The sequence below is a fragment of the Musca vetustissima genome, unplaced genomic scaffold (assembly GCF_032173495.1).
Source record: "Musca vetustissima isolate MV318-11 ecotype Yass unplaced genomic scaffold, APGP_CSIRO_Mvet_v1 utg16866, whole genome shotgun sequence".
Taxonomy (NCBI): domain Eukaryota; kingdom Metazoa; phylum Arthropoda; class Insecta; order Diptera; family Muscidae; genus Musca; species Musca vetustissima.
In genome coordinates, this window is record NW_026881560.1 from 198,274 (window position 1) to 210,707 (window position 12,434).

A 12,434-nucleotide genomic window follows, 5' to 3' on the forward strand; every position below is an offset into this window, starting at 1 on the left:
CCCATATATAATTTCGTCCGATTTTATGTATATTGTGCACCAACGTCCCTATATATCCTTCGATTTCCACGTAATTTGGCATGACATACTAAATTCAGTCTAGAATGATGTGTGTAAAGTTTTCTGAAATTCGGTTCAGATTTAGATATAGCTCCTACCATATATATGTTCATCCGATTTTAGGTAAATGGTGCGCCAAAGTCCCTATATATCCTTCGATTTGCCGGAAATTTCGATGTGTGTCAATTTTCGTGAAAATCGGTTCAGATTTAGATATAGCTCCCACATATATTTTCGTCCGATTTTATGTAAATAGTGCACCAAAGTCCCAATATGTCCTTCGATTCGCACTAAATTTGGCATAGTGTACTGAGTCTAGAACGATGAGTTTAAGATTCGCGAAAATCGGTTCAGATTTAGCTATAGCACCCATATACATATATGGTGCACCAAACACCTAATGTTTGTCCGATTAAAACGAAATTTTGCCAAAATTTCAAATGGAGCCTTGAATGACTGTATTGCGTTTTGTTGAAATTGGTGCAGATAGCTTCCATGTACCGAATATCGTGTATCGATTTTGCTATGCATCGTTTTCCATAAATTTGTCCCATGGTACGCAGACGACTCTAAATCTGCCCGAATTAAATTAAATTTAGCATAGGTTGCAGAAAGGCATGAGTATGTTCCTCCGATGGAACATTAAAATGCAAGTGTAAAGGTACATATGTACAATATCATATAGTCGGCCCATTCCGACTATACTACTTTCCTTACTGGTTTCTTTTTTGAAATTAAGCATTCCATTACATTAAACAATAATATATAAATATTGCATTTTTATTGAATTTCTTTTAATACAACACGATATGATTTCGGTGTCAATGTAATACCACATTCACCTTCAAAAATTTGATCAACATTTGGTTCATCTTCCTGGCATAAATGGAATTCGAAATTTCTCATAAGAAGACCGGTGTATAGCAACAACAACATTCGTGCCAAATCTTCACCCAGACACATACGTTTGCCTGTCTGAAATGGTATGAAATTTGGAGATGTTTGATAGCTGCCATCTTCGTTGAGGAATCGTTGTGGATTGAATTTTTCAGGTTCAGGCCATACTTTCGGATCCATATGTATTGCCCATTGCAGGGGTAAAACCATCGAATCTTTTGGTATACCATAACCATTGACATGGACATTCCATTTGGTACCATGTGGTATGCCTAGAGGGACCACCGATCGTATACGTTGCACTTCGGATATACAAGCACGCAAATAGGCGATTTCTTCCAAATCGCTTAGTGTTACATTGTCTTTGGGTAGTTTTTGTAAATGCTGAAATTAAAAGATGAATGGAAATGAAAATAAAATAATGAAAATAATTTAAAATTTAAATGATTTTGTTATGAAATTTTTAATTAATTTTTGACGGAACTTACCTCTCTCAACGCCCTTTGAATTTCTTGCTCCTTAGCCATATACAGAATAAACCATCTCAGTGTTGACAATGTTGTATCAACACCAGCACCAAATAAATCGGCCAACAGGTGGCGCAGTTGGGGAGCACAAAAATATTCATCATATTTCGAACGATGATAGAGATCAACATGATTTTTCAATTCTTCTCGCTGTTCCAAGAAGAATTCCAAAATACAGGTATTCTTCAAAGATTCTTTGGTGGGATTGAATTTTCTCTTTTGCAGTTTCTCTTCACATTTTCGTACAATATCATCGTAGATTTGATGGGTTCTTGTTTTGCCATCGAGTAAAAATTTAATGTTACGACGATTGGAAGGTAAAAATCTGCATCGGTGAAAAAGAAAATTAGAGGAAGGAAAAAACAATTTTGTTATTTCCTTAACTTTAAATAAAAAAATTGTGTGTAGAAGATGATAAGTCAATTTTTCTTTGTCCTTGTACCTTGTTGTGTGTCATGACTTATTGTTCTGTTTATTTCTACCCAACTACCTGCCAGCGATTGTCTGCTGCTGCAGTGCAATGCATCACTTTCGCTTTTTTAATTTTACAGTTTGTTGATATTTGGCTGACTCACCTTAAGAATGGCAGAAAATTGACTACCCCCGAAACACCGATTAGTTTAACGCCCGTTTCCTGCAACTCCTGCAAATAACGCCAAGTGACATCATCGCGTGCATATGTGATGCCAAACACCAAGTCGTTCATTATGTTGCCCAATGTGTGCTGAAGTGCTGGCAGTGGATTCACGGCCATTGATAAATTCTTAGAATCGCTTTGAAGACACTGCAATAAAGAAAGAAGAGGAACAAAACACAAAAAAAAACACATGAATACAAATGCATTAATGTAGATGAAGTTGAGAACACACAAATAATGGAAATACAGAGAAAATGAACCGTTGATATGGAAAATGGTATAAGTACAAAAGGTAAATATTAAACGGAAGACAATAGAGAAGACCACATAGGTCTTCTAATATAAATAAAATCGGTTCTGATTTATATATAGCTCCCATATATATTTTCGTCCGATTTATTGTAAATGGTACACCTAAGAACCTATATATCCTTCGATTTGCATGAAATTTGTCATAGCATACTGAATTAAGTATTGAATGATGTGTGTTAAGTTTCGAGAAACTCGTTTCGGATTTACATACAGCTCCCATATATATTATTTCGTCCGATTTATTGTTAATGGTACACCTATGAACCTATATATCCTTCGATTTGCATGAAATTTGGCATAGTATAGTAAATTAAGTCTTCAATGATGTGTGTTAAGTTTCGAGAAAATCGGTTCAGATTTATTGCAATTCTTAGGATACTTATGTACAATACACCCAATGTGGTGAAGTGTATCAATTATTCGGCCCATTCCGACTTTACTACTTTCCTTGCTGATTTTCTTTTTACAGAAGACCATAGAGGTATTTTTATGGAATCCCATAGAACCCTTTATAGGGAAGACAGTAGAGGTGTTTTTATAGAAGACAATAGGGGTCTTCTTATCAAAAATCATAGAGTTCTTCAGATAGAGTAAGAAAAAGGTTTTCTTCTAGAGGTCTTGTTAAAAAATTTCATAGATGTACTCTTACAGAAGACCGTAGATGTTTTCTTAACAAACACAATACAGTTCTTATAGAAGACTATAGATTGTAGAGGTAAAAAACCCCAACGTTTTTCCTATAATAGATCCTAGAGATCTTCCTATAGAAAACCCACTGATGTCTTCTTACAGTAGACCATATAGGAAACCATAGATGTCTTCTTATAGAAGGCCAAGGATGTTTTTTTTTCGAATCTTTTAGAGATCAGGGTATAGTATACCATAGAAGTCTTCCTATAGAAAACCACAGAAGACCATAAAGTTATTCTGATAGAAGAAGATAACAATTTTCTTCTAGAGGTTCTCGTCTAGAGGTCTTCTACAGAAGACCGTAGATATCTTCTTTAAAAAGACCATACATGTCTTATTATAGAAGACCATATACACTACAGAGGTCTTCCTTTAAAAAACCCTACAATGTTTCTTTTAATAGATCCGTGATATTTTCCTATAGAAAACCACAGATATCTTTTCATAGAAAACCTTGGATGTCTTCTTATAGAAGACCATAAACGTCTTCTTATAGAAGACCATAGAGTTTTTCTTATCGAAGATTTTAGAAATCATCTTATACTAGACCGACCATATAGGTCTTCCTATAGAAACCCACAGAAGTCTTCTTATATATGACCACAAATGCCTTCTAATAGAGGACAACATAGGCCATCTTATTGAAGACCAAAGAGGCCATCTTATAAAAGACAAAAGAGATATTCTTATAGCTGATCTCTATGGAAAACTTCCAAAACCCATCACTCCCTTCTAGGCTACATTTTTTCTGCTCAAAATTCCTAAGGCAATGGACATTTCTGTATTTTTGCAGTAAAAGCAAAATTAAAATGGAAAGGAAAAAAACGAAATGAAGAGTCAAACAATGCCTTAAATCAAGCAGGGAGACAAATCGTCCAAACGACTGACCATACGACAGTCCGTCAAACTACCAACCAAAATAAAAAAAAAATACACTGATCAATGAATCAGCCTGGCAAATGGATAGCAGGAGGCAAGCTGCATACATATATTGCCAGACAACAGTCGGACGGACTGTTATACCGGAAAGTTAACCTTCACTTCGTAACAAATGCCAATATAATGTTATATTGGAGGTGGTCAAACATGCATACACATAAATATTTATACGTAATTTCAATCATGATGATGATTATCTTCGTTGTTTGTCGAATGCTCTAACTTCGTTATCTTGACCCAACAGCCAAATTCAGTGAATGAATTACGATGAGCTTTTTAGGAAAAAGGTAAATATGTGTGTTCATAAGAAATGAAATGGTGATTTTAAAACACCACTTTTGTTAAATATTTTTTAGAATCAAATATAAATCATTACAAAGATATATAAATAATAATATTAAAGTTCGGTATACGAACCTAATATCTAACATTGCAAATATATCAATTTTAAGCACTAAAAGTAATAATGTAAAATATTTAAAAAACTGCAAGATCTGGACATGAAAAATTAATTTTGGACATTAAACAAGTACTAAACCGCTTCCTCCGGATACTCTATCAAAACTGGTTGTGATTTATGCTCTTTTGTTTGCAGATTTATATCCGCTTAGTAATATTATACCGAAGGGTCCACTCTGTGGATATTAATTGGACTTTCCTTTTTCCCATTTAAACCCTAACATACTTTGTTATATGGGAGCTTTATATAAATCTGAACCGATTTACTCCAATTTCAATTGGGTTCGTCCTTAGACCAAGTAAGTGACGTTTGACAAATTTCATCCAATTCCGATCATAAATTCGATCTGTAAATTTTTTAAAATTTAACTTGGACAGACGGAAGGTCATGAATTAATCGACTCAGAAAGCGATTATATGCTTTACCTCAAAAGTAACCATGTATCTATCTCGATTACTTTTGTCTGTTGCAAGCATAAGTACGGAGACATAATACCCTGTAGCACAGTTTAGTGAAAGGTATTGAAAACAATTTTTTTTTTAAATCCTCGACCACAGCTGGCTAGGATGAACTTTGAAAAAAAAAAAACATTCTTCAAAAACCCACATCCACAGTTGCCCATTTAAAAAGACTATTTTTTTAAATCCGTCATAGAATTGTTTTTTTTTTTTTTAATCCGCCATAGAAATTAATATATTTTTTTTTTTTTTAAATTCCGCAACCACAGCTGGCCATTGAAAAATATTTTTAGAAAATGCAAGCCTATAGCTAAACTGGGCCTTGAAAAAATATTCTTTGAAAACCTACGATTATAGGTAGGCGTATCCTTGAAAGTACGCACATATTCTTGAAAAAAAAAATATTCTTTAGAACATTGATTTTTAAATCTATGCATAAAATATTCAAACAAAACAAAAATTGACCCTGTGAGTTTATAGTATATGAGCCAAAACATTTTGGAGCAAATTATCGTCTCTTTGTTTGACAAAACTGGTCATGGGGCAACTGTTCCGCTTGAACACCGTAGGGCGATCAATTCATACCCAACCTGGCGCACAATGACTTTACTTTATTCATGCACAACACGAAATAATGGATGGCGTCAGAAGATGCGTTCGAAACCCAAGATTTCGAGGTGTCCTAATCGGAGTGAAAAAAAATTATAGTAATGTAAACTTTCACTGAAAATGTGGGGTGAAAATGAAGCTAGACCCATATGGGGGATATACCCTTAAATCCACCGATATTTTTAACCTTTGGTAGAAAGATTATCCAATGAGAGCTGAAACCAGTGAGCGGATAAGTATGGTCGAATGGGGCCGAACATAGGACACCCTACACAACTACCACTGATCCCTGAGTTTGTGCGAGTCTATATCGTATTCCGAGCCTGGGTAATATTTCGCGGTGTTTGCTGTCTTTTGCTCGATTAGACGTCAAAGATGCCGCAGAGGAGCTGCGGTAAGTATATAAATAAAACTCCCACATCCGATTACATACAACTATATAATTGGTGTCAATTTAAAGGTCAGCCACTCCTCTTTGATATACTGTCAACTTCACCGATTTAGGTCCTTCAGGAGTAAATAGGGGTAAAATAGACACTGCACCTGTCACCACACAATTTGTATTCTATAGTCCTCTAAGCACTTAAAGCTGGCCATTATATGTTTCCCCAATTTAGAAAACTACCCTCGTTATTCTTAGTAATATGTCTACAACACAACAGCATTAAGAAGAACCGAAAAAGACCCTCATTCATTCATTTTTATGACTCAGTCAAACTGACAGACAGGATATACCGCAAAAAATCAGCAAAGATAAAAAACGAAACCATTTAGGACTATAACTTGTCTCTGCAACATTGTATAATGCTGCTCTTTCTTTGCGATGATTTTTTTGTTCTTAATATCTTTTTCGTATCACTTACCTGTACACATTCCTGAACTCCTTTGAGGATGCGCTGTTCCAAGCCACTACGCAGTTCGGCAAATTGTTTCGTCATACCCAATGCTTTGAGCCAATCAATTGTATGACGTCGTTGATCTCTCCATAGAGGACCTTCGGAACAAATTAAACCTGTGTTGAAGAGGGGATAGAAAAACGAGAAAGGGAAACAAATGTTTGATGGAGTTATAAAAATATGTGGTTTACTTAGCAGCTGTATTTTTGTTTATTAAAAATAATTGAGGTTAGTTTAAATTGTGTATCCAAAGTCTTTAGTTTTTAAGTTAAAAATAAAAAATAAAAATAAAAATAAATAAAATAAAAAGTGTTAATATTTCTAAAAATACAATTAAAATAATTATTATTTAATAAGTATATTAAATATTATAAATGTTTATTATTGCAACCGTCCACAAATTATCCCAACACCATGTTCGTTTCTTAAATCTTTCGTTTTGTGTGTGCACACACATCTCTGCCATACTTACCATAACCACCCATAATGCCATGCGTTACATATAGCGGTGCTCGTGCCGTGAATTCTTCACGCTTTAGGAATTCCCTTACCAAGGCAGCATCTGACAAAACTACGGCATTGACACTGCCCATTTGCAGTTTATAGATGGGTCCATATTTCACAGCTAACCGTTGCAGTGTCTTGTGCGGTGCTTTAACATCTATGAATGGCAAATAGCCCAGCAGTGGCAAACCAAATGGCCCCGAGGGCTGATGACGCACACGGATAAATACTAGCCATACAAGAAATACTATTAAGGCCACAACAATGGCAAAGAGTTGCTAAAAATAGATGCACATTGGGGAAGAAAAAGAAAAAAACAAAAATTTATACAAAAACAAGAAAAGGATATAAATGAGGAAGAGATGTTTACAAAGGTAGCAGGTAGCTGTTCAGTTAAAAGGAAACACGTGGTTAGCTGACACATCTCGAAGGAATGTTAGAATTGCGTGGAATTTTCTTGTGGTCAGAAAACATACTAGCATTTCGTTGCAGTCGCTTTAGGGGGAATTTCTAATCAAGATTATGACTCACATTTATTTTAAAGTTAAACTCAGAATTCTTTGGTTTTAGTTTCTTATAATGATACGTTGGGATAAATTAATATATTGCAATTAATATAAACGGACTTTGAACACATAGCACTATGTTTTTTTAAACTTAAATCTCAGGACTATTGGAAAATAATCCTCTAATATTTGTCCAAAGGATATCTCGATTTGTAAGTACCAAGGACCACCATACACGTGGATTTAATAAGACATATTTTTTTAAGTACCATGGCAGGTGTATCAAGGAGCAGAATAGCGGAAAGGGGCTAATCATATGTTTTGAGCATGGCAGTATTTCGCGATATTCACACCCTGTTGAACGATAGTATGTCAAAAGCTCCACTTTCTAACCTTGGTATATTTTCCAAATGTTGTTTCCCCGAGGTGAATATTTACGCCATAAAATAAAAAATAAATAAAAATGATTTGACCCTCTCAACAGCCGTTCTAAGTATTTGGTGAAATCCCATCCCGTGTAAAATATTTGACGTTCTGCATATAATAGACTATACAGTGACTATCAAATCTGACAAAAATAATATTTTCGGTTCATTGTAACCGCTAAATATCATCTCAACATCGCCGAAAATTATAGGCACCATTACCTGAACTTCATGTAAAATTTCAAAGCAATCAGAGCAAAATTTCCTCTCTCTAGTGGGGTAATAGCAATTCAATATCATAACACATAGACGTATTAACATATAAACATATATCCTCTTGGATATGCTGCCAACTTCTCGGTTAGGAGAAAAAATATATACACCCCACAATACAATTTCATTTATTCACAGAAAAGTCTGAATTCGTTTGGCCCGCTAAATATTGACCGATCCTAATCAAAAAAATGCTCATACTTTAGCCAGATTCCCTTCCTAATGTAAAATTTAATGGTGTTCGGATCATTATTGTGGCCTCTAGAGCGACCAGAAAATAAGACTAAAAAGGGGTCTTCTGTGGCCTGCATCGTGTTTACAAATTATAATAGACGAACGGCCGGAAGGACACATATATCTAGATCGACTTACCTAGTCGAGATATTGTATACTTAAAATATGGTATGACTAGTCATTCCGTAGATCAAAATAAAAATATGACAGTTTAGTCAGTCTGTTTAAATCCTTACAATATTCAATATAGAGCTCTGTGATTTTTAGCACAAACATTTCTACTACTCTTGTTTGGCTCTGCATATACACTCATCGTCCGATATGGACGTATGAAGTAACTGTATCGAAATCTCAGTGGGTGGAAGATTGATGATGATCACCTCCACCTATAAAATTGCCCATGGACCTTGAAAATACTACGCCTTTTGTCCTAATCCACGCAAGCAGTTCCAGTGGACCTAAAAAATATAGTTTCAAAACCTGCACATAGCAGTCCCAATGGACTTTAAAAATATTGGTTAAAAAATCCATGCATGTAGTCCTAATGGACCTTATTTTTTTCCAAAAATCCACGAATGTAGTCCTAATGGGCCTTCAAAAATTTTGTTTTAAAAATCCAAATCCACGCTAGCAGTCCCAGTGGACCTTTAAACATATTGTTTAAAAAAATCCCACGCCTGTAGTCCTAATGGGCCTTAAAAAATGTTGTTTCAAAATTCCACGTATATAGTCCTAATGGACCTACAAAATATTAATTAAACCAGTGAGCGGAGCAGTATAGTTGGACGGCGCCGACCATATGATACCCTACACAACTTCCACGAAAATCTAACTTTCTGTGGTACTATATTCTGAGCTTGGGCAATATTTGCACTCTCTTGACCTTCACCGTGGGTTGTGTTGTTATGTTCGGATTTCAATTGTGACCTATAGATCGACTCGAAAAAACCCAAAAAATTAAGTTTTCGGTCCACTTTATCGCAATATGATTATCTGTTCATCACCGAAAATTACAGGCGTTGTCCTTGACCATACCTGGATTATAATGGACAGACGGACGGACGGACGGACACACATGTCTAGATCGACTCAGCTAGTCGAGATATGATCGGTATACTTAAAGGTGAGTCTAGGACTAATATATACCCTGACAACATAGTTGTGTAGGGTATAAAAATCCACACCTGTTGTCCAAATGAACCGTGAAAAATTTTGGCTTATAAATAGATGCCTATATTCCGATTCCAATTAAAACTAACTGACGTCATTCTACACATTAAGTACACTGTGCAAAATTCTGTGTCACTTGGACAAACTTTGGAGCTCCATTTATACTAAATCGGACGAAAATATATATTAATGGGAGCTACATATTGACCTAGGTTTCTAGACTCAACTTAGTACGTTATATCAACATCTGGGCCGATTTTCATCAATGTCAATAAGGTCCGCTCTAAGGCAAAATAAAATTCGGATGTACCAAAATTTCATCCAATTCGGATCGTAAATGCGACCTGTAATTTGAACTCGAACGGACAGTAGGGCATGCATAAATCGACTCAGAAAGTGATTCTATGCATATCCTCAAAAGTAACTATGGGGTTATCTCGTTTCATTTTATATGCTCACGAGGTAAAGGATCTGGTCGACTAATAGGCATGGCTCCTGTTATGATAATCTGTGTGAAGGACGTGTAAAAATTTTCAAAAAGTTGTCTAAAAAGTCTTGTATTTTTTAACATTACCCCTACCACACAAAATAATGTAAATATAGATACAATTTAGCTCAGGCTAAATCTCGTAAAATTTGTAAGTTGTGCAGGGTATCATAAGAAAATTCAAATTATAGAATATGTTGTCGGTGCCGTCCGACTATACTGCTCCGCTTTCGGTTTGTGTTTCTTTTTCCACTCCATCAATATCATGGATCAATCACTCAAATCGAATAACCAGACCCTGAACCTCGATAACAATTTGAGATGTCACACATGAGTATTTTATGTATTAGATTCCCTTGGATTTGAATTTCTTGATAATCTTAACAGTGATGGGAAATCTCTACAATTTTTTATTACACAGTAGCAATTACAGTACGGGGCTACCTTATTACACATACACCCGAGATACATACGCATGTATGTTAATTTGTCAAACAAATATGGTAAACAATTCCGATTGAATTTGTGTTTTGTAAACGATGCTATATTTTCTTCACTACAAATTCGTATATCTTAACATAGAATACAAAACAATGTAAAATATTTTTTTCATTTTTACTTACCGGTGGTGATAAATCCATAATTTTTATTATAAAATAGTCTTTGGTCTTCGATCACTCCTCAATGTATTATTTTGTGAACCTTAACCCAAGCCAATTGGCCAAAAACTAAATTAAAACAAAAGAAAGAAAAAAACTTTCTAAAAAAATCCACCACCAAAAAAACGGCAGAGAAGACAACCCAAAAAATTAAACAAAAATTCATTAATGTGTCTGCAGTGTGTAAAAATAATTTAATATTTCCAAAAAAAAAAAACTAAATGAACATAAAAAACAAAAAATTCCTCTACATACTTTTCTTCGGGCTGAGTGAGAGATATACAAATCAAAAAAACAAAAACGATCGCTTTAATCACATGAACGTTTAACAATCGAGCGGGTGAGCGAACAATCGAACGGCCAACAGCAGAAGAAGCAGGCAGGCAGGTAAATATCGACCGACCGACCGATAACTTCAGTTGTCACACTAACACTGATTCTACTTACAAATTCGAAATGAGTCGGGACTCAAGGCGGGACGACATTGATCAACAACAACAAAAAACAGAAAACAACCCCGTTGTCGAAATACACTTAGCGAAATAATTTGTAAACGCAATAATTCCGGGCCAAAAACACAGCTCCGAAAAGTAAACCATGACTGTGTGTGCAACAGTTAAAAGGGCAAAAACAAAACCCAAACTCAATGAAGAAGAAACAAGTGGTCAATACGAAATGAAAAGCAAAAACAAAAACACTATGGAGAAAGTGAAATGCGTTCTCTGTTTTTTTTTTTTTTTGGTATCGACAACCTTTGTTTTGTTTATTGGTTTTGAGTGGTATTTAATAAGGGACGAAATCATCATCTCTGTTGTTTCATACGAGTTGTTGTTGTTGATGTGTTGAGGATTTGTAATGATTTGTTGTTAAAGTGTGTTGTTCATTGTTCCTTTAGGCCAAACAACAATTTCCTTTTTTTTTGGAAACTCAGTCGGTGGCCTGCTAACTTCATGTCAGGCATTATCGATTATGAGCATTGAGAGACCTTCAATACGTGGCGTTACAAACTTTTTTTATAAGTCCATTGAAAAATTTAATATTGGGCGGAACTCTTAATACTCCTCACCATGTGGTGTACATTCAAAATTCCTTTCATCGGTTGGGACCTTTACATGTTGACTGCGTCGTTGTAAATGCTCTACTCGAAGGCTATTTGTGCTCTGAGAAAATTGAATACCAAATTATAGCCATTCTGGTTGGAAAACTAGACAAGGGACTTTAAGGTATGGACAATTCAGGGAGTCCATTCTACGGTGGTTAAAAATTTACATTGAAAATATTGTGGAAACAATTATTTCATTTACCTTGAACCATCAAAATCTTCATTAAAGATATTTACGTAATACGAGGATATTTATTTCCAATTGATCTGCATTGAAATGCCAAGTTACAGCCAAGGTCAGCCAAGACGGAAATATGGCAGGATGTCTAAACATGGAGTCTTTGAAAATGGTCTACAGTGGACCTATATTTATAATTTTTAGTGGGAAAATTTGGTACCCAATTACCGAATTTCAGCGAATTTGGTTGAAAAACGCGCTCAAGAACCCCAAAATACTGAAAATTGGGCGGAACCCTTATATGGAAGCTATGCCTAAACGTGGACCGATATAACCCATCATCGAACTTGACCTGCAGACAAAAGACGACTCTGTGCAAAATTTTGGCGATCTATCTCAATTCGTTTAGAC

The 12,434-nt window shown here is 35.2% G+C and overlaps 1 protein-coding gene across 1 annotated transcript; it reads right to left on the reverse strand.

The window, feature by feature from the left end:
- Nucleotides 1–840: 840 nt before the first annotated feature.
- On the reverse strand, nt 841–7,285 carry LOC133327481 (cytochrome P450 306a1). Its single transcript, XM_061535999.1, is given in 5 exon segments — nt 841–1,341; nt 1,446–1,809; nt 2,060–2,268; nt 6,453–6,601; nt 6,958–7,285. Coding segments are annotated over 5 exon segments (1,551 nt in total).
- Nucleotides 7,286–12,434: the final 5,149 nt, after the last annotated feature.